The sequence below is a fragment of the Erithacus rubecula genome, assembly GCF_903797595.1.
Source record: "Erithacus rubecula genome assembly, chromosome: 2".
Lineage (NCBI taxonomy): Eukaryota > Metazoa > Chordata > Aves > Passeriformes > Muscicapidae > Erithacus > Erithacus rubecula.
Window position 1 is genome coordinate 95,077,313 of NC_136685.1, and position 23,318 is coordinate 95,100,630.

At 39.8% G+C, this 23,318-nt stretch overlaps 2 protein-coding genes across 5 annotated transcripts in view; one reads left to right on the forward strand and one right to left on the reverse strand.

Annotated features, from left to right (window-relative positions):
- Positions 1-3: 3 nt before the first annotated feature.
- The window catches only part of TRMT61B (tRNA methyltransferase 61B), a 253,837-nt gene continuing 230,522 nt past the window's right edge, over positions 4-23,318 (forward strand). Inside the window, exons 1-7 of one of the 3 annotated variants that reach the window (XM_079333509.1) lie at positions 4-585; positions 674-776; positions 3,117-3,307; positions 4,513-4,604; positions 5,007-5,242; positions 5,895-5,975; positions 6,162-6,212. In XM_079333509.1, the coding sequence (XP_079189635.1) occupies positions 97-585; positions 674-776; positions 3,117-3,307; positions 4,513-4,604; positions 5,007-5,242; positions 5,895-5,975; positions 6,162-6,205 (1,236 nt within the window). In that variant the 5' untranslated portion in view covers positions 4-96 and the 3' untranslated portion in view covers positions 6,206-6,212. Of the gene's footprint in view, positions 586-673; positions 777-3,116; positions 3,308-4,512; positions 4,605-5,006; positions 5,243-5,894; positions 5,976-6,161; positions 6,274-6,459; positions 6,993-23,318 lie in introns of those variants that run through there. The other 2 variants (XM_079333507.1, XM_079333508.1) reach the window with 2 other exon arrangements.
- Positions 6,388-20,063, reverse strand: SPDYA (speedy/RINGO cell cycle regulator family member A). Of its 2 annotated transcripts, none has more exons than XM_079333510.1 (7): positions 19,936-20,063; positions 12,174-12,420; positions 11,108-11,166; positions 10,769-10,854; positions 9,103-9,274; positions 7,960-8,251; positions 6,388-6,555 (listed from the first exon to the last, which is right to left on the reverse strand). In XM_079333510.1, the coding sequence occupies exons 1-7, from the start codon at positions 20,038-20,040 to the stop codon at positions 6,467-6,469; spliced, it is 1,050 nt and encodes a 349-aa protein (XP_079189636.1). In that variant the 5' UTR covers positions 20,041-20,063; the 3' UTR covers positions 6,388-6,466. The 2 variants fall into 2 exon arrangements, with proteins under 2 accessions (XP_079189636.1, XP_079189637.1); XM_079333511.1 differs by lacking the exon at positions 19,936-20,063 and adding an exon at positions 12,966-13,102.

The window sequence follows — 23,318 nt, forward strand, 5'->3', positions numbered from 1 at the left end:
GACGCCGTACGGCGTCATCGGGGCGTGCGGCGCAGGCGCGCGGGGCGACAGCTGCGAACAGGAGCCGCGCCCCCTTTTCCCGCCTGCCGCCGCTCCATGAGGGTCTGGCGCGCGCTGCAGCGGGCGGCTGCCTCCTCTTCCTCCTCCTCCTCTTCTTCCTCTTTTCCTCGGAGGCGGGCATGGGAGACTTCGCTGTCGCCGCTGGAGCGGGTGAGGCGGCTGCTGCCGCCCGAGGAAGCGGCGGCGGTGGCGCGGTGCGCGGCAGCGCCGCCGCCTCAGGCTGCCCCTGAGGAGAAGGAGGAGGTGGAGGTGGCGGGGCCGCGTTGCGGCGCTTTCCGCGCCGGGGAGCTGGCGCTGGCGGAGATGCGGAGGAAGTACAACAAGCCGCTGAAGCTGCTGTGCCGGCTGGCGGCGGAGGCGGTGCTGAGCACTCCCAGCGGCGTGCTGCCCCACCGCGCCATCATCGGGCAGCTGCCCGGGCAGGTGCTGCGCGCCTCGGGCGGGGCGCGGCTGCTGCTGCGGCGGCCCTCGCTGGACGAGTACGTGCTGCTCATGCCGCGGGGACCCACCATCGCCTACCCCAAGGTACCGGCTGATGGCTGGCAGGTCGCTGGCCGAATCTCACCTTTAATTTTTGGCGAATAGTAACGTTCCGTGTTTTTCTCGCTCGCAGGATGTAAGTGCTATTTTAATGATGATGGATATCCACCCGGGAGACACCGTGTTGGAAACTGGCAGCGGGTCTGGCGCTATGAGCTTGTTTCTGTCAAGAGCAGGTGAGAACCTGGCTTTAGACAACACTGTATTTACTAACATGCTGTTTTTTGGGGGTTTTTTTCCCAAATACTTACCGTTCTCTTATTACTCAGCTTACAAAAGCTTTGCTGCAGCTGATGTGTTCACAGATAATTTGACTTGAAGGAAAATTACATCAGCACAGGGACTGCAAACCCTTGTGACTGTGCTTGCAGGGCTGTAGTGTAAATGGTTACTGAATGCCTCGCAGAAAGCTGAGTTTCAACCATCCCAGCTGGTCTTGATATGTTGGGCCCAAGTTTCAATGTCTGCACTTGCACCTCTGCTCCCTCTCCCTCCTTCTGCCTCCTACTGCTGTTGCTTTGTTCTTCTGATCATCTTTCTGGAGTAAACTAGTGTTTGGGGTTTTTTAGTTCTGTTGGGATTATGAAGCTGGCATGGGATTATCCTCAATGCGAATAGTGCTGCTGTAGGAGCTAGAAGCTGACAAAACATCAGTGCTTCTCTTTCCATTTAGAGAGAGGGTAAGGAAGAGTCTAGCTCTCCTCATCTTGCCCTACAGGCAGACCCCAAACCCAAAGAGATGGGATTCCTGCTACTGGCTATGGCAAAAGCTGGCTCTTGCTAAATACAGCAACTGATTTTCCTGCCTTCAATATTCAGCCTACTGTGGCCATTTCATACAGGCACACCTGAACTTGCCAATTATTCCCCTCATTTTTCAGTCTTGTCCAGCAGATTTTTTTCTAATCACATTAATTTAGCTGTAAATGGGCCAAGTTGGCAAAATCATTGGCATTACCAGGCTGCTAACTCTGGAATCCAAGGGAAGAGTGCAGCTGTTGTGTGCCAGATCAGCTCTATTTTGAGGAGTGGCAAAAAGAAATGAAATTGCATTGCTATTTTTAAATGTATTGAATTTAAATTGACACCAAAGACTGCCAGTTTTAGTCACAGCTGAACACACTTTGGTGCTAACACAGAAATAAATAGATTTGACTTGCTGTTTCCTAATGGTGGCTGCGTTTGCCACCATTAAATACACATCAGTAATACCCAACAAGGAAAACAACTGATATGTGGATAAATGCTAGAATTTAAATCTATTGGACACCTTACCTATGTCCGTGGAATTATTTAATTTCCAAAATTCCTGTTGATTTAACAGATTTCATTCATTTCTTAATTGTTCTTAATCTTATATTTATACTTTCTTTAATAATTCCCAGAAACTACTGACATGAAACAGGATAAAGTTAAGAGAGTGATATTTGCCATAACTTTAAGATCTTTGAGAACTGGAAAATATGATGTATGCAGACTTGACATACTGTAGCTTCATAGTAGTGAAGCTTTGCCTAGATATTCCACCTTGTTCTTATTTTTTAAAATGCTGTTTCAAAAAGTGGGAATTACTTTGAATGACTGGGGGTAAGGCTGAGTCGTCCCCCCAACCAGTGTGAAGAATTTTATTTTTCTAGTGTTTCTAAACTGATAATCTGAAGTAACGAGGAGTTGGCACTGGGACCCTACAGCTGCTTCAGGTGATCAAAGGCAGCATGCTAAAAACTTCCCTTTCTTACAAGTTGGTTCTGGCCTCTGATGCAGGGTGAGCTGGATCAAGGAGCAACTGTTGGGAAATCCATCCCTTTTTTTACTCAATTACCTGCATGGATTTTGCAGTGGGATCACATAGGTGAGGGAAGGAGCCTGGTGACTTCAAACTGAAATTGCTTGGAGAGGCTCAGAACTGACCCAGGGAGCTGCTGCTTCCTGAAAGCTGCCTGTACCCATTCCAAAGCAGGAAGGAGAGAGAAGTTAGTGAGAGGAATTGGAGTAATACAAATATGGAGTAATACAGCAGTGCACTGCTGTCTGCCTGCACAGCCTGGAAATGTTCCCTTTATGAAAAGCATTGTAAATTTGACTTGAGATAAATTTCAGAATAGTAAATTTAGATTTAATAATTTATTGCTGTTGCAGACAGTAACAGGAAAATTACACAAACCTGGGTAAATCAAAGAGTACACTAGAAAACTTGTCTGTAGGGCTGAGATCAGTGAGCAGGCTTCCTTAGCCTGTGAGCTGTGAGCACTAGTGCACTTTATTTCATTTATGCATTGATGGATTTCTGTCTGTGAAAGAACTACGACAGCACTTTTTCTGTATATTTGTTTTAAATGTAAAGAAAACATAGATTGTCATTGTTGAGTATGTGATAATTTCCTAAAGTGGAGATGGAAAGGTTTACTTATGTTATAGACTATGGATTTTGCTTTTGTTTTGTTGGGGTTTTTTTTTCCCAAGTCTTTACAACAGCAGTGTAAAGTGGTGAGGAAGTGTCTTCTGTGTGTTTTCAGTTGGGCCCAAAGGACGTGTTCTAAGTTATGAAATCAGAGATGATCATCACAGTTTAGCAAAGAAGAATTACAGGCACTGGCGTTCTGCATGGGAAATAGGACACGTGGATGAGTGGCCAGACAACGTGGAGTTCATTCTTAAAGACATTTCAACAGCTGCTGCAGATGTGAAATCTGTAACACTGGATGCAGTGAGTGAATCCAAGCAACTCTCCCATTTGACTCAGTCTTTTTTCCATAAATGAAAACCTCTAGTGCTCACACTCATAACAGGATTCCCATATCTAGTGTAACATGAGAAATAGCAATCCAAGTCCTCATCAGTGAAAGAAACATTGTAATTTTTGTCAGATACAAATGTTTTCAAGGTTTCAGTTACAGGCTGTCAAATGAGTGATAGAGCTGTACTATAAAATTATTACAGTCATTTACTGATGTCTTGTAAACAAAGACCAACTCTCTTTTTTGTATTTTTGAGAAACTGGTATTTTTGAGGTACATGTTTCAAATATTAAATTTCAGAAGAATACATAACCTTGTTAAAAAGGTAACTATGTGACCACTTTGCTATCAGCTATATAGAATGCACAATGTAACTAAACTAATTTGGAGAATGCTATGGCTTGCTCTCCTGTCCTGCCTCTTTGTATCCAGATTTTCTAAAAAGTAGTCATGCTGGGGAAAATAGCTTGAGGTTAACCACTCTTCCCTGTAAGGGAAACTACTTACAACTACTTACTTACTAAATGCTTTAAATAAATAGCAATTTTTTTTAAATTATGCAAGCAAAGAAATATAACACATAGCATAAAAATAACATTTCAAAAAATCTTTTAAGAAACATAGCATAAAAATAACATTTCAAAAAATGTTTTAAGAAACAGTCCTGCAGGAAGGATCAGATATTGCATATCCCATTGTTCTACAATCTGAATACTTTCCTACCAGCAGATAGATAAATTGCCAAAGACACAAGTTTTTTTAGTCCTGAAACTGACACAGGTTAGACATTGTGACCATAATGCACTCTTTTTATGCATTTGAACAATTTTTTTTTTTCACATTTGAGAAATAGGTATTCAAATGTGTTAGTAAATGTAGTCTTCCAAAAGTTTTTATTGCTATCAGGACTATGGGATTTAATTACTAGGAGGCTTAGTTGGTCAAATCATACTTGCTGTTTTAATAGAGATGCATTTGTAAGTAGAGAAGACTTTCATTTTGTGGAAGTGTTTTTGTGTAAGCACCTCAGGTTTTGAGAGGCAGTAATAAATTATGATTACATAATGCTGTTGTATGCATCTCATAAGTTTTCTTTTCCCCCAGCTTTGTTGTATGCTACATTGATAGATGTACATTTGTTTTTACAGTGAACATTAATGCCTTTCTCTTGCAGGTAGTTCTGGATATGCTGAACCCTCAGTGTGCTCTGCCTGTTGTAAACCTAGGCCTGAAACAAGGTGGGGTGTGTGCTGTGTACTTAGCAAAGTAAGTATTTATTTCTGGCACCTTTATTCAGGCATTACCTGGCCTTGGGACAAAACCAAGCATCTTCTGATATACCTATCCAGCATTAATTAAATGGTTGGCAAAGTTGGGTTTTTTTCCTGATGTAACTTTCTTTGGGAGTTGTACTCAGTATCAATTACACTTGGCCAAATCCTTTGGCATCTACTTGGGGAATGTTCTCATTCTTGTCAATGAAGTTCAGGCTTTATGGCACCTCAAAATAAATGCACTGTTCTGCAATGCAATAGCCAGGTTGCTCCTTTACCCTAAAGCTGAAGGACTTGTGTAAACTCAAAAGTGAATATGCCAAAGTCAGCAGAACTGAGATTTTGTGATTTCAGTTTTCAAAATACTACTTTATCCTTTGCATTTCTTCAAAAGCATCACACAGGTTATTGACCTTTTAGACAGAATACGGAGCTGCAAGCTTCCTTTTTTGTGTGAAAAGATAATTGAGGTAACTCACAGAAGCTGGTCAGTACTCCCTGCTAAACTCAAGCATTGCAAATCAAGCCAAGTGGAGGAAACTCAAGAAAATATTGAAGAACCACTTCAAAATGAATCTGAAGAAATCCATATTCAGGATCAAGCAGTTCTCAAAGAAAGTAAATACAATGGTAAGAGCTTTACTGCTGATGAGATACCTTATTACTGCACTTTGATAATCCAGTATAGGAAGAGACAGGGTGTTTTCTTAGGTCAGCTGAGAATAGACAAGGTTTTGAACAGCATAGACCTTGTCAGGTTTAAAAAAAGACTATTTTTATTTAAGTTGAAGTGTCCTATTAAAATTCTGGGCCAAATAGAAAATAAATTTTAATCTGCAATAAAGAATGACTGCCATTCTACTACTGTTTTCCATTTTTTGTTTTTAAGAAAATTCAGTTCTTTATACTCATCTCATAGCTGCTTTAGAGGACCCTGATGGACTTAAGGATTTCTTAAGAAAAAGAGTGGCAACTGTGCTCTGTTTTAAAATTATGCTGTTCTGGCAAATCCAAAAATGCTGACATATTTATGTACATATATATATATTTATGATTATGTAAATATATATACAATATATATATTATGTAAATAAATATACAGTATATATCTGCAAAATGCCAAGAGTTCTGAATATACTGATAGATAGCAACAAAAAAAAGAGAACACATCAGGGAAAAATATTACATGCACACTATCTACTCTATCTACTATCTACTCTAGTCTGCATGTAGCTCTTAAACTTCTGGGAACAAAAAGAAAAAAAAAATGTCCTTCTCACAGAATCACTCAGTGATGCTGCTGAAACAAACTGCTCAGTGCCTTACATTGCCCGACCATCCCACTGGCAGGAAGTTCATTCAGGTGAGACACTTAGAAAAAGTTTATCTTAAAAGTTTAGTGGTATTTTTATTTCAAATAAACTGACTTTTGGGGTTTTTTTGTACTAGTATTTGGTATGTTCCTATATCTGAAACAATAAAACTTATAATAATAAAATAATCCTTGTATATTGAAATACTAAAGTAGTAACTTTTGTTTTTTAATCAGCATTCCTTATCAAGCTGAGAAAGTTTCGACCACTGCTTTCTTGATGCTGCTGCTGCTTCCTTAACTGCTGATGTGAATCTTGTATCAGAATAAAATAAAACATAACAAAGTAGATGCTACATTTTGCAAGTTGTGTAACTTTTAAGTGATGACTGCTCTGATTTCTACCTCACATCAAATTTGAAACACTGTTATCCCACTATGTAAAGGGAAGAATTTGAAGTGAATCATCGTGTCTGGTGTTGTGATGCAGCCCAGATTGTTCTGCAAATCACAGTATCTGTTTCTGTCTTATCAGGTGCATTTTATTCTCCATTGCTTGTAAACCAGTCCATGGACTTATCTTGATCCAGGCTGCTACATGGTTGCCTTTTCCTGGACAGTCTCCGACGGTCTACCAGAAATAAGGAAAAAAAAAAAATTTTGTAAGAAAACAAGTGATCAAAGGTTGCCCTTTGAAATTAATACTTTGCTGGTTTCCAACTGATGACTCTAGGTTTCTTTAAGAACAAAGTTCTTGAAGCATAACTCTAAGAGATACTGAAATGCACTGAATGTGTTCACTTGATAAAACTGTGCTTAAGTCAAAATCAAAACAGTTGTTGACAGGCACAGCTTTGGTTCCCTTCCAGCACTTGTGCTGCAAGTTGCCTGGTTATTTGTGAGCTTGGCTTCATATAAAGTATTCTCAAATCCTTGGAGGAAACACAGTTTTTTCTGACCTTTGTCAGAGACGAGAAGCAAGATCTCTCAAGTAAAAACAGACTTAAAATTAAGTTATTTTGGGTCTCATCTGAGCAAGTGGTGGTGTTTAACACATTAAATGATTAAGTTATGTTTTGTAAACACCTGATTTGCTTTGTTTCTCAGGAAATATTCAAATGCCAAATTTTTCAAAGCTGAGGGATCTCTTGAGAATTACATTTGCATTAAAACTGTCAAAAACAAAAACAATCTTACTGTAGTAGTGAAAATTTGGATATTAGTGAGAAGATATGCAAATAAAATATACAGAGCTATAAATAACTACCTTTGTGGTAGGTAAGTATATTAGGAACTCTGTACTGGTTAAGTATAGGAGAGTATCTTTGCAGAGCTGAGGCCTTATCCAGATGCCTGGGAAAGTTTACATCTCAAGTGTGCTTCACTTTTAATTATAAATTTAATAATGGTTTTGCCCCACAACTGCTGTCTGTAACGGAGGATCCTAATGCAATGGCTGAGGATGCAATTGTGAGTAGATTAATAGGTAGAGATTCAATTACATAAACAATTCTCACAGTAAGCTCTTCTTTTCTACTCATACCCCAGTATTAAAAGTCTTGTATCAATTATCAACAAATGAGATACTTAGAGGAAAATGGGAATTGTGATTAAACCTATGTCCAAACCCATACCATAACTGAGTATCCTGCAGTTTTTGAAAACATTCTCTCAGCATGAGCACTCTTAACTCACTTTACACACACCAGTATTCTTATTGTTCCAGCCAATGATAAACATTTAAAACACTACTCTCAATTTCATTTATAATGCAAGAATAGTAACAAATGCCTAAGTAGACTGAAATGCACCCAAAATCTACTGTAGTAGATGAAAGTAACATGAAGAGACTGAATACAAAACAGTTGGTACTTCCAGGAAGTCAAGATACAATATGTGAAAATGAAAATTAATCTATAAGGGTTAAAGCACAGTTCTGCCAAGGTGTGACAGAGAGGGACAGAGCAGTCCCTGCAGCACTCCGAAGGGCAAATATGGCCCCAGTTAGAAAATTATTCACAATATCAAACCATACCTTGGGCTTTATAAGAAGGAGAGTCGATGTGCATTTTTGCAGTTGAGAAGGTGTCGTCGGATTTCTGGGATGAGCGCAATTCTCTCATCTCCAGCGTGTCAGTAGAGGAGGAGGAAGATGACAGTCCGAGCCGTACGAATCTGCCTTTCTTCCCGCAGAGCTGGCAGTCGCTCGGAGTAGCGCCGGGCCCTCGGGGCAGCTGCACTTGATCACTGTAGTTCCTCACAGCTCCACTGTGGTGCACAGAGCGCTCTCGCTGCCAGATGTAATGTGTTGGAGCAATAGCCATCACCTGTGGGATCAGGAAGGGTAAAAATAAGGGGAAAGCATGCAGCTGAGAACAAGAGATCCTGTTAGTGTAGGGCAGGGAATTAATGTAGCTGAAATGGGCATCTTTTATCTGTCTCATACTGTCCCACTGGAAAGTTTGCTCCCTTAGGCTGGAGTAAGTAATCCTGGTACCAGTCAGGTAGCAAACACCAGGTCTGCTTGGGATGTTGGACACAAGATGATGTCTTTGGACAACTCCTAAACATCAACTGACTGTTCATCTCACTGATATAACAACCGTGGGAAGCTGGGAGGGTTTGCAAGGAAAAGCATCCTGCACTCTCCTTGTTCCTTGTACTTTTTCCATAGCATCTAATCCCATCCTCAGAAATGGGCCTCTAGATAAATAGAATAAATAAATTCTTTTCCACCATTTGGAAGTAAACATTATGTACTTAGAGCATGACAAGGGTTTTTCCAGATACACACTTCACCTGAAAAGTGAAGGAATATACTTTTTCTTATAAATTGTAAAGCACATAAAAGTATAAGTGAATCAAGTGAAACAAGTAAAGGTAAATTTTAAATAAAAAAACATTTTCATGGAGCAGATTCTAACCAATAGAAACTTCACTTTTAACAGTAGTGCAATATAAAATATTCCAGTTTACTTTAAAAACAGTTTCAAACAATGTATTTTAAATGGAGAAGGAAAAAATATCATGGAAAATAAATGGACCATTACATTTTAGCAGCATCTGTTCTTTCCCATGGATCTGTTTACTTTAGGGAAGAAACTGTACAGAGCTAAATTGCCAGCTGGTGTTAATTGTTGTGATTTCAACATCTACAATATGAAATCTCCCTCCCTACCTCTTCACAGCAGCGTCTGCTTACAATAGCCCTGTAGTCAATTCTACTCCACAGTTGATCTCTTAGCTTTAAGAAATCAGGGAAGAGCTTTCTCCAGGCTTTGCCCAAAGCCCATGGGAAAATGTCATACTTTGCTTCTTCATTGTCTTCTTCAACTGTGTTTGCCAGATACCTTCAAATATATATATGTTTATGCTTGTAAATATTATTCAATCTTAAACCACTATATTAGAATGATTTCTAACATAAAATAACAGACATAGGGAAAACACTAACAAAATACAGCCTCTTCTCTGGAATACAGTATTTTCTTAATTAGTTCTATATGCATCCTTTGGGTAAAAAACCCCAAGGTTTTGTAAAAACTGTTTTACCCTGGAGTTTCCTAAAGGAGTAGATAATCAAGAACTAACACATCCTGACATCTTTATCCAAGCTGACAAGAAACCCTTGAACTAAAATGAACATTTTCTGATTGATTCTTTAAATAAGGCTTAAAACTATCCAGAAATCTTAAACTTTAAATTTTTTACTTTATGGATCTTAGCTATTCTTGGAAAATTACGATGTTCATATTAAATTAGGAGCAAACAACTAAATACAGGTCTGCCTTCAGTTATAAATGAAAAACTTAAGTGATTTTTTAAAATGTCTCTGTTCTTCCCTTTGTTCACTCCTGTTACTTTTAGTTTTGGATTGTCTTCTCAGACAACAGGAAAATGTTTACTTCCTCTGGATCCACCTGATACTAAACTCCTGTAAATCACACTTGGAAAAAACTAGGACTTTTAGTCTCCTGCTCAGTTTTCTCACTTGTTCCTGAGCCCAGTATTCTATCCATCCCAGTCTCACCAGATGCTTTGTCCCCTTCTAATCCTTTCACTGTTCTGGCCTGGCTTTTCCACCTTCAGTGGAGTCAGAGGGCTCCCTTCTCCATTCTCTGTGGATGTCACCCACAGTAGCAGTGACAGTAGAAGGAACAGCCACCTTTGCCCCTGCACTAGTGTGCAAATCAGAGCATCTGAGAAGTGATGTTACCAAAAAAAGTGACCTGAGACACATAGCACTATGAAAGAAAATGCAGAACCCTCTGCAGGTATAGTCAGATACAGACTGTTCAAAAAAGTTACCACAAATTCTTTAGCAAAGTTTTTACAGTTGATTCAAACCACGTTGACAGAAACTTTAACAAGTTACTCCTGAGACGCCTGTCATGGTGAAATGTTTTGATACAAATGCCTTAAAGTTTGGCAAAGATATGAAATAGGGTTATACAAATACCTGTGAGCCACATATATGTTTGTGTATTGTCCTGAATATATTTCTTGTAATGCTTTAAAAAGCTCTGAGATTCAGTTTGGTAGGCAAAATGCCACTGGGTGTGTCACTACACCAATGCAAGCAACCCCTGTCTGCTACTCAACCTTGTTCCATCACAGGAAGAATGGTGCATTTGCACTATTTATGTACAGTATGTAGAGATTATCATAGAACCACACAATGGTTTGGGTTGGAAGGGACTTAAAGGATCACCTAGTTCCAGTCACCCCCTAGGTTGTTTATATACTGCCTCAAGGAAGTCTCATCACATATTAAAATTATCAGTGTCATAAAGAAGTAGTGCAAAGTTCATCCTAATGTAACCAGATAATTTAAAAGTACTTACAGAGCCACAAAGAAATTGATTCTGGTATGCTCCTTTGGTGTGAAGTTAGCTCTCTTGAAATAAACGAAAGTCATTGCCAAGAGATACTGTTTCAAAATGTAAAATGAAGTATCAATGTGTTATTCAGATGTAGAATTTCCTAAATTGATTCACACATCTTGCACTAAGATATTTTCATCATTTTTTACAATGAGGAAAGCATTCATTAACTTCCTTGAAACTTCCATGTGAAACCATTAGAAAAAGATTATATTCTGTATTTGCATTAAAGTGTCAAGCAATTAAGGGCAGATTCCTCACTCAATGTATGTTTATTAGCTAAGAAAGAAATGTACTTACTTTGTCTGCAATTTCACAGCAACAGTCCATCCAAAGGAAGTCTTGGATTAGATCATCATCTGTAACAAGAGAAAGCTGTAGCATTTCAAACACCAAAGCTGTTTATGTTAGAAGGTATTATAAATAAATAACAGATGCTCTTTCATTAAACCAAATAAAATAAAAGAAACTAGACCTACTAGTAGGGAACAGAGAAACTGAGGCAGGAGGAGAGGTCAAGTGTGGAAAAAGCTTACATGACAGAAGAAAACAAACTCTACCAAAAATGTAAGGAAAATCTGTTGGCAGCATTTCATCCATTCTCAGTAACAGCAGGTAAAAGTGAAAAATAACCAGGTTTTTTTTCTATTTTCATATTTTCTTCCTGCATTACATGCTTCCAGGTGATAGCACAGCATTATTTCAGAGGAACTACAGACTGCTGGGGTCCTGCACCTTGGTTACCTGGCAGCATTTATAGGGCAACACTTGCTTATTTTTGGTCAGTTCTTCATTGTCCATGACCATGTACCGTAATTACCACGAACTCTCTCTCACTCACTGCTGTGTTTAAGGGTCAAATAAAAATCAGCTGTAATCTTCCACTATTGCTAAATTAAATAAATACAAAATTTTATATGAAAAAGACATGATTAAAGAAGAGATGCTTCCACTCCTTAGATCAACTTCCCATTCCACTTCTCCTCCCAGGTGTTTATTCCCACAGTAAATAACACGTTTAAGAGACAAGGAATCGTTTTCTAGGTCTCACATAAGATACACGTTGTTTTACATATATTTGTTGAAATGTAAGAGAAAATAGGAAGGAAAATTATCATAAAATAAAAAGTAGCAAACCACTTTGGTTTCATTTTAAATTTTAAAGAATATACTTTTCATCAGTTTAGTAGCCTTTGTACTTTTAACTTAAGCATTAAATATTTATACCAAAATACATATATACAACAATAAAACATTTTGATAAAGAATTGCCATTAATTTTGATGTAAAAAGCAGTCTCAAAATTACTGAGCTTAGAAAATATTCAGTTCTGTCACTTCAATCATATCTAACATTATTAACCTACCAAATAATTTAAAGAAAGCTGTCATTTCCTGACGCTGAATAACTAGACATGGTCCCTTGGGACATTTATATTTCTGACTAGGAACCCCTTTTTCACTATTTTCTTGATGGTCTTTAAAAGCACGTCGCTTTAGTCTGGTAAGTTTTTTTTTCTGATGTGATCTGGATGCACTCGCTTTTACACGAACAGTGACAGTGGGAGGTGTCTGGCACACCAGATTGTGTTTCATTTTGTTAAGCAAAGGTTCCTGTTAAAAAAAAAAAAAAGAAGAAGAAATTAACTATAAAAACAGTCAGTTTCAGCACTAGTACTTTTCTTTTTGTTCTCATGAAATGTTTCAGTTGAGTTTGTATCTCAGATGATGGAAAATTAATTTTATCAGTACTGATCATCTGTCTAAGTCTTGTGCCCTAAGACAGCCACGTAGAGTTCTTTGATTTAGGTCTAATTTTATAAAGCTTTTATTTTTCCCCAGTAGAAGGAGCATTCAATTTTGTTTTTTTCCAGTCAGCTTTGGAAAATGGAAAAAAAGGAGTCATTCCAGGAAAAGCTGCTGTTTGTCAGATCCTTCTCGCTCCACAGAGAACTACCAAAAAACCTGTGTTCTTCCCTCCAATTTGAGATTGTGTCTTTTTTTTTTTTTTTTTTAATGAATATTAATAGCATAAACACAGCAGAACTGTGATTAAGCCATGAAAAATCAAGTCTTGAGCTCCTAATTGCCTTTGGGAATTAAAGTTATCCCTCATGTCAAACTGGGCATACCCTGAAGGCACCACCAAGGAAACGTACCTGTGGTGATTGTAACCGCGAAATTTAAGGGGATATAAAATGGCGAGCGAGGAAGGGGGTTTTTTTGCCGGAATTAAATGTATTCACGGATTAATTTTCAGGATTAAATGTATTTAGTAGGTGTCTCGGCAGGGCGCTGCTGGAGGCTGGCTCACCGCTCCCCACGAGGCTGCCCCGCACGAACGCGAAGGAGCCCTGAGGCGGCGAGCGCGACTCCCGCCCCTCCGCGCCGCCCTCAGCCGCCGCCGCGCCTCACGCCTGCGCGCCCCGAGCGGCGGCTCCCGCAGCCAATCAGCGTGCGCGGGCAGCGGCGCCAGCCAATCGGGCGGCGGCGCGCTCTCTCCTCCCGCCCCGCCTGTTGCCGCCCAGAGAGCGGCAGCCAATGGGAGCGGGGACGCTGGGCTCGGCGCCCTCAGCCAGCGGCGAGCGTGGCTTGGGCGAGACAGCGCTGCAAAACATCCATCCGTCCGTCCGTGACACAATAAGGGGGAATGGATCCTGTTTGACACTAGGCTTGGGTTAGATGCCAGGCAGAAATTCTCTACTCTCAGAGTGGTGACAAGGCGCAGGGTGCCCAGAGAATGTGGCTGCCCCATGCCTGGCAGTGTTCAAGGCCAGGCTGGGTGGGGGTCTGAGCAGCCTGGGCTAGCGGAAGGTGACCCACCCTGCCCATCGGAACAATATTACCTCTAACGTCCCTTCAAACCCAAATCATTCTATGGCTAAAACATCTCCCCAGGATGATAAATGTCTCCCCAGGAGACACAGGACTCGAAGGAGAAGAAATACCTGACTCTAAAGATCATTAAAGACAGAGGGACAGGATACCCTGCTGCTGCTTTTCTACAGAGGCAATTAATGCAGGGAGTAGCGTGCAATTAATCTGAGGCAGTCTATTGAAATGTAACAAGAAGAATGAAAAAAATCCCTTTGCTACTAATATTCAGTGTGAGATCTTACTGTTGCTTTTTCTTAGAAGAGCTAAAGATTTATCCCGGGAAGATGGCAAGACACCCGTTTTCATTGTTTCCCCCTGTGCAGCCCAATTAAAGTGGGACTGGCCTCACTGGTTATAGCAATGAGAAGAGAGACCTCTTTACACCTTCCTCACCCTCTATTAATAATTTGCTACATTATTTACATGCTCTGGGATATTCAGGGAAAGATTATGCCAAGTTTCTGATCAGGGAGAGAGATAAAAAACATACCAAGTGGTAAATGTACCAACTAACAACATATCTATATGGAACAGGCTGAAATCAGAAAACTTGACAGCAAGGTGGAGATAATACCAAACAAAGTCTGTTTCTTTGCTCTCTTCTTGGACACTTATTCACAGTGAGCTATCCTGCATTAATTGTTCTCTTTTTTGCATATCACTTTTCATCTAAGGAGTTCAAAGTACTCATCAATTAACTACTGTTCATCTGATAAGTGTGAAAAACAGAGGGAAGACGGGTTACAGAAACTTCCACATAACCATCTAAATCTTTAGAACCAGGAAAACAAAATATTTCTTTTTTTTTCCCTACTGCAAAACACGAAACTGCAATGATAATTGTGACATGCATACTTCCTTATTCTTTTCACCTTTACATCCATAAAAAGTGACTTACAATGTCAATCTATATCCATGCAGAGCTTCCACTTCTAAAATAATTTTTGGGCTGGTGGTTCTGCAACAAAATATGAAAATAATAAATGTCACTCAAAAATCTGTCACAATCAAGTTATTGAACAGGTATTATGACTCTTCCACCCATGTACTGTCCCCAGCCTGCCAGAACTGAGGTTCTCGAGGAAACTGAACTTGTGGGGGAGAGCTGTGAGAATGTCTGGAACTCTGCCTTTCTTTCCTTGCAGGACTCTGCAGCCTGAGGTAGGACTGACATGGGGATGGTTCAAGGATTCAACTTGAAAGAATTATGAGAGTGGAGCTTTTGGACTCCCAAGTCTCTTGATGGACATCAGGGAGCGCTGTTTCACCACCAGCGATTTGAACCGAGACAATGCAGCATTTGTCCTGCATAGCACACGGCGTTTCATGTTGTGCCTCTTTCCTAACCCTTCCCGAAGTTTACATACAGAGATAAAGAGTGGCTAATCACCGTTTGAAATTACATTTTTTATATACAAATGTATAAATAATATAAATATGCGTATCTATTTTCTTATTTTATATAATATTTATATGAATAAAATTACTAAGACCTGGACTAGAAAGATCTGCGATTCCTAAAAAAAATCTTCCTTTGGGGGGGGGGGGAATTCCATATATACACTGGAACTCACTTATATGAGAAATATAGTTATACTGCTATTAAAAATTTGGTTGAAAAAGGCAGCTGCAGAGCAGCCTGATCCTCTCAAATGAAAAACAGGACTTAAAATTTTTCAGTGAATCAGTTGTTTATAGATAGATTAAGAAGCATCACTGAAGCAAAATGTAGGAATAGTATTTTTATAAATTACATTCAGGCTATACATACTTTTTTCAGATTTTTATATTTTCAATATCAAATTATATTTTGATATGAAATTATATTATTTCAATATATATTTCAGCCCCTGATATCCTTTTCAGTTATATTTTTTTTTTCAATAAGAAAGATAAAAGTACCACAGGTAAAACACCTGGTATTTCTTTTCAAAGAAAGTCATGAAGGACCACCATTAATTCTTGTAAATAAGATCACTATCCCCAATAAAATATGTATTTTTCAGTTAGAGACTTTTCCTACTTCCTGCAGAGTGCAAAATAGGAAAAAAAACCTCTCTCTTCCCTGTAGAGATGACTGCTGATCCTGCTGGGGGAACCTGGCCTCTCAATTGAATCCATTCTGAAGGAAAAACTCATGGATTGAGAGCTCCATTCCTAAAGACCCATAGTGAAACTGAAACAACTAAAAAACAAGCTTTGGACAGGAGGTTAATTATTTCAGAGTAAAGGGTGTAACAAGTCACAGGAGTAAACGAAAGAGGAACAGATGAACCACCTGAACCCACATCTGTCACTAGAAACCTGTTTTATATGTGGGAAGAGAGTAAGAATTTAGATGAGTTGTGTGAAGCAAATTATTAGGGCATCATGGTGCCTGGACTAGGACTATGCATCACAGGCTACACACAGTTTACCAGTTTGCTACTGGAATAGTAAGCATGGATACTGGAAAGGTTCCTTACATTTAATCCTTGCTTTTGACAAATGTTACAGTATGATTAAAATAAAAAATGGTTCAGTGCCACTTATGTGTATGTCACTGATGGATGAATGGGCAGGGAAATTGTTTCCAGCTTTGTTTTTGAAAAGAACATCTGTGTATACAGCAGTGTTTTCTAATATTTAAGTTGCAGAACAGCTGTAGTTCTTCTCAGGTACTGAGAAATTTAGGAGATAGAAGGAAGAAATTATTTGGAAATTATGCAGTGAACAAGAAGTTTAGTGACTAGAGTAAAAGAGCAAATGGTAAAGGAAAGGGGAGGCTGCCAGCAAGCACAGTGCATGTTTAAACATGCTGTTCCTGCATACCTCAAAGCAGCCAAGCACTCTGCAGCAACAAATCTCCATAAAATACCTGGGACATAAGTCTGAACTTGTTCATTCCTACTGTAAATAGACTGATATATCCTGTATGAACTTAACTAATTCAAAACAGACAGGGGAAGCCTTTAAGATTTATTTTTAAGTATTGGCAGCTGTGTGCTGGTTGTAAATGAAACAAAGTAGTCTTATCTGAAGAGTTCCAATTTCTCTGTAAAAATAAATAGATGAGGTAGGCTACATTAGGTCTTCACCATCACGTCACAAAAGATGAGTGATCTCTCAACATCAGTAACTCAATACTAGCCGTGCATATTTTACATTAAAGGGAAAGGAGATTATCTGCAGTGTTTTTCCTTTAAGTGTTTTTTGACCCTTCTGACATCATCCACCATATTCTTTTTTTAGCCACTGAAGATGGCATTTTGGATTTGCAAGTATTTAATAACCATGGCTGTATTTGTTACCCGGTTGTGCCCATGACTTTTCATGATGCTGGATTGTGCCAAGAGCCCTAATAATCAGGACTCCTCTCTGCTTCCATGGCCCTGGAGCCATTGGTTCCAGCTGCCAAGAGCAGGAGGCTTCCTGAGAGGCAGGAGCAAGGAGCAGGTGTGTGCAACTGTGCCCAGGGCGCTGCCCATGTCCTGTGCATGCGCAGAGGGACTGCATTGCCTACCTTCACACTGGAAAATGGGAGCTTCCCCCTCTTCCTTTACTCCTCTTTCCTCTCAGAAACGACTAACAGACACCAGACTTCAAAAATCTTCCAGGTGAATATGTGGCTGAACAGAGAAAGTTTCAAGAATTTGACTTAAGAAATCATTTTTACAAAACGGCATTAGCTAGAAAGTGTTTCATTCCATCTGGCAAACGACACAAATGCTTTGAATCACTGATGTAATGTTTATGTACACATTAATATACCAAACAAAAAAACATTCAAGGAACCTATTATCCAGGAAATATATCTTATTATCTATGGACATCAAAAGTAGAAAAACATTGGTGCTTTCAAAATAACATCCTAATTCTTTTCCTGAAGGCAGGCTTCCTAAATAATAGCTGTTTGAGTGGCTAAAAAACATGTGGGAGCCTTCAAACTTTTAGCTAGCTGGCTTATGATTCTATAACTGGGCAAAATGTGTAAATTTCAACAAAACTTTGTCATCTTGTTTCAAAGTTTGCTGGTCACATAAATCAGGTCACAAACTCTCTTTTAAACACAGCATCTATTTATTCTCTGTTTTTATCCTGTTGAACGCAATTGAATCTTTGTCCATGACCACAGCCCCTATAACATAAAACAATAATGGTAATTAAGACAGGACAATTTTTCTGTTGTCAAGAGCCATGTTTGCATGGCATGGCATGGCATTCAAATACTCACCCCATGAAAGGATTAATCAAAAGTAGTGTAGCTATAATTTCTGAAGCAAGAGGAAATTGGTTTTATATGGAAATAATTTGGCACCCGTGCTCTTGTACTGCTAGGAAAGGAGCAGCATCAAGTTCAGCAGTGGGAAGGCAAAACTTCAAGGACAGCCCTTCAGAGACTAAAACCAAACAAGTTAAAATGTGACCTGGAAAAAGTCCAGGATTTACTTTTTTTTAGCTCCCATCCAATGGTCCAGGCTCCACACAGTTAAATCAGAATTGCCACAGTTTGTTAAACATTGAATGCCCTTCCCTACAAGCAATGGGATCTATAATTACTCCACAACAGGTCAAAAAGCTTTCTTGTTTCACCAAGTTCAGTAATCACAAGTTGTAAAAGTTCTCTCACTCAGAGTTTGAAGCAATAAAATGACTAGTACAAGGGCTGTAAATTAAAGTACAAAGAGAAACAGATGAACTTTGGTAACAGCTACTGCTAACTGGAAAAAATAAGGGAAACTCCTGAACTGTGAAAGTAGTCACAACAAAAAAACAATTTATTTCAGCGAGAAACAAGAAAAGCAAACCACTAATGGCATGCCCAGCTCTTTTAACCCCACTCTCTACTGTCCTTTGTGTCAGTGTTTGTGGGATGAGATTTTCTACCCAGCTCATGGGTGTATTTATTCACCTTTGCTTGGGGTATGACTGTGCACACAAATTAGAGTGAGGCAAGAGTGGGTGGGGATTTACAGCATGTTAACTGCTCCCTGGAAACTGCATGCTGTGTCCCTGTTTTCATTGAGGAATAGATGGTTCTGCCCTCTGCCAGGTACAGCCGTGTCCGTGGGCTGTTACTGGGGGTTACAGACTCCAAATCCAATGCTCACTCAGCCCATAGCAACCTGCACAAGCAAATTCAATGGCAGATTTTATGACAGAAGTACTAATGTGCCTTCTGATAACACCACACTGAGAGACAGGACAACTCTCTGTCTGTATAACCATCTGCTCCAGTTCTGCTTCAGCCCAGAGAGGTTGTCACGCAATCAAACCTGGTTAGAAACTACTCAGGACTCTCTCAAACAGTTTTCAACAGGTGTTTTGACAAAGTTCTGTCTGTATTTTCTTTCACAGAGAATGGCTAAAAGGGGGGGGAATAAAGTATCTTAAATTCCAAAACTGAAATAATTTTAATGTAAGCTGAGCTGCTTTTACTACAATTTGTGATCTCCTGTTTGCCTCTGAACCCTTTCCAAACTCTACAAACTTGAGGGACTGGGCACAGTATGAAATTAGAAGGTTTGCCTCACTGCTGTGCAGTAGTCTGGATGAGGAGTTATTACAGTTTTTACATCTAATGCTGGTTATTTTCAATGCTGACAATAGATATTCTAAAAATGCTGTCAGTGTGAGAGCCATGGAGATGCATTTTCAGGTAGGTAAAGACGAGGGTGACAAACCTGTTACTGGCCACACCCTCTGGAGCTAAGACTAAGCCCTGGCAGAGAGGTGAGGATGCCACAACGTATCAGACAGGCTGGTTTCTGTAATCCTCAAAGACACAAATAGAACATACATTAATTGCATGAGCATTTCTCTCCTGTGGCTACACCCTGTCTAGTTTTATGAACCTCTGAACCAACAGCCCTGTACCTCCTAGTAGCTACTCTTACTTTCAAAGGTCTCCAACCTGGTAGAGACCCAAGCTGTGGGCTTCTGAAGCCAAAGAGGGTTGCCACTGCCTCTGAACTAATTTCCATCTTCCGTGTGCATGACAGTTTTGTCAAAGTGCACAAACACTATGTTACTATTTAAAAAAAACAAGTAATGACCTAGAAACAGACCAAAAAGACCCAAACATGTAAAATAGTTTTTTTCCCCCATATTTTTAAACAGTGTTTTTTACAGTAGTTAGTTTAGCAGAAAGACACGACTGCTCATTTATTTTCTTATTGGCTCTATACTTGACCAGCTTCATATGGCCAAGGCATTTAAGTTCTCCAGGACTCCAAGTGTTCTCATTATTCAAATCAGTGTAACAAGACTTACCTGTTTTCTGGTAGTTTTCAAACAGGCAGGAAAAACAAAATACATGGAAGCACCAGTTGTATTACAGTCCTTTGAGCAGCAGCATGTGTCGATTTGTGACAACATGGAATCTTCTGAAACACATAATGGATAAGGTACTGTACATAATTTCTCAACACTGTCCTCTTCCTACAGTTCTTTCAAGGTTTCATTATACGTAAATGATGAAGTTTGAAAAAAAAAAAAAAAAGCAAACATTTTGAAGCTGTCCTAATGAAAAGTTCCTGAGCAATTCTATAATATAATGATATATGTAGCAATATATGCTGTCCAAAATAACTGTGGGCACTTTTGAGCATCAGTGTTTCTGATAGTTTCTGTCTTTGTCAGCGTAGCCAGTTGAAAGTAACGAATTTTCAAAAGCCATTAATTTTGTTAGAAAAAGACAAATAAGACAATGCTTCCCAATTGGTATCATCCACGACCTATTTTCTAGGGATGAGACTCTGGTTATCTTTAGGAGGGTACACCCAAAACCAATCAGGTTTGCAGTCTCCGAAGAATCTCAATTAGACCCAGATTGCCAAACACCCCAGTGGCATTGATCACGCTCTCTCCTCTCATCTCTCTGATCTGCTGACCACAGTGCATGTCACAGCCCCACCTCGCATCGTTTCCTGATACTTCGGGAGTGACTCACACATCCTTACGACTTTCCCTGAAAGCAGATTCTGTCGCTTTTCTGTGCCTGGGTAGTTTCACAAAGCCCACTTAGCTGATTTCTAGCCAAGACCTGGAAATGACCTCATGTTATATCCCGGTATCACACTAATTCTTGGTGGCTTCAGAAAGACCTTACCTCCTTGGATCAGATGCACTATTCACTCAAGTCAATAGAAAATCTCCCCCTAGAATCAATGCCTCTTGAGTATTTTAGTGAACTAATACTTTATCCTCCAAACAGATCTAGATCTGATATAAATCACAGAGCAAAAGTAGAAAAATACAGATCACATGAGTTTACATCCTCCGTGTGCGTAGAGTTTGGTGACCAAAACTTTTTTCTTTTTGCTATACAGTAGAGCCAGAAATGTAGCATTTAAATTATAATTTGTCTGAGCTATAATTATGCTTTAATAAGAGTAAACCACAACTAGCCTACACTGCAGTGCCTAATCAGCAGTCAGCTATTCGATAAGAGGAGGTATCTCCAGCAGCTGATAAAATCATGCTGTTTATAACCAATATGCAAGGCCTTGCCTTTAGAACTGTGTGCTGAGAAAAGTTAATTTAGAATAGCCATTTAATATGGTCACGTATTTCAGCACAAAGAGGTACAAGGACCACAAAAGGTACAAAAATGACACTGCCTCCCAACCCTCCAGACACCAAGGTACCTGTGTAATAAACTTCAACACTCAGGCCCTTGTACCTGTTTAGTCTCATGTCTGCTCCACTGACTTTGTTTCTATTGAGAAGCTGCCCTCAAAATAACCTGGAAAGAGGATAAGATTAACTCTGCTGTGAATGGTCCCTCATTTCCATTGCCTTGCTGGTGAATGACATCATGTAGAGCAACTTTCCTTCAAAAATACTGAACAACATCTAAACAATAACTTCTTCACATTTTGAAATCTGGTGAGACCAGAGGTAGCAATGTCCTTATTAGGCCCTGCAAATTGGAGCCAAATTAAATGCTATACTACAAAAAGAAACATGATGCACCTGTTTTTGTAGCAGAACTATGGTACTTCCTACAGGTGCTAACTCACATTTTGCTACCTGTCACAACACAAGAGTGCCAAAATACACTCTGTGAGGTTCTAGTCCACATAAATACCCTAAAACAATTCAGCCAGCAGATACTAAAGGTTATAGCTATTTTTTTACAATGATACCTATGTGGTATTTGAAAGTGCTTGTAGAAAGAAGTAGGGCAACTTTCAGCAGTAGTCACTCCAAGATTTCAAGACTGCTTTGATTTGTAAAACTAGGCACATAGGTTTACCTGCACAGAACAAGGATCAGGTGAAGAAAGAGGACTAGCTATACCCAGGCTGTTCTGTTCTTCGACATTTACGTATTAAAAAAAACCCAACAAATAAAATAAAGGCAAAAACCTATCATAAAATTTATTGGTCCCTATTATCAAGGCTCACATAGGTCAGCTAGGCAATTTGATAATGACAAGACAGCTCTTATCATCTCAAACAAACCAGTACTTTAACACGGAACAAGAGGTTTATAGTAAGCCAGGCATTTCTGAACTTATTGATCCTATTCATCTTTCTGGAAAATATTATCATTCAATGAAAGCAATGCAAGACATCCATATCTGAGACTTTAGTCTTCCCAAGTTTTCATATTGCTAGGTCAATCTTTCCTTTTGAGTCTTTGACAAGTGCAGCAGAAGAATATACTTATCAATCAGAAACCACACAAAACCACAGAAAGGATCACGATAAATGCTGCAAAACTCTGATTCCAGCTGTACCAGGAGCAAATTCAAAGAGCAGTCCTTTAACTTGGACCCGTCTGAGACGGCAGCAGGGCACTGAAGACAAAAACATCATACAAAATCCAGTACAACACAAAAGCAGCTGTGCACTGACACTAAGATAATTCATGGGCATAACGTTATTCTGGTTTTATCCTGTACTAAAATAACTTGTTTTTCTAGGGTGCTAATGTATCTTTCAGAAAGATCTATGCATATTTTTTAACTGAATAAATAAGCTCAAGGTTCACAAAGCATTGCTGGTGTACCATACCTATCTTTTGTTTTCCATTTTGGCATTGCTTTTACACTTTGGAAAGCCATCTTAAAGCTCCTCGGAAACCTGGCAGGGCTCTGGTACTACCTCACATTTTGTAGGTTCCCACAGAGCTGCGCTGCTCACAGACAAAACACTCAGAACTTTTTTCTGAGCGAAGAACTGAGGCTACTGCAGCTCCAGGAGCGTGTATCTTCACAGCGACCTTGAGATAGAGACATCTAGTGTGTTTCCAGAAAGGAACCAAAACCGCAAATAAAACCACAGCACATAATCGGTCGAGATCCTTTATCAAAGTGTTAATTCTACACAGAAAATCGTTTACTTTTTAAATGTACTGAGGAATTATCAGAATTTATGTCAAGCACGGAGCCGTTCACACGGCACCCGCGGATGCGAACAAAGCTCGCTATGAAGTGCGAGCATTCCCTGCTTGCTCTCAGCCCGCCGAGAGCGGAGTGGAAACACCCCCGGCCTGTCCCGAGGGAAGAGCCCGGGGCCACCAGGCCAGGGCAAAGACCGCAGGGCTGCTCCGTGCTCCCAAGGTCAGCGGCCGGCGCGGGAAGCGGAGCCGGGAGGGCCGCGGGCTCTGCTCCCTCTGCCCGTGTGCCACAGGGCAAACACGCCCGG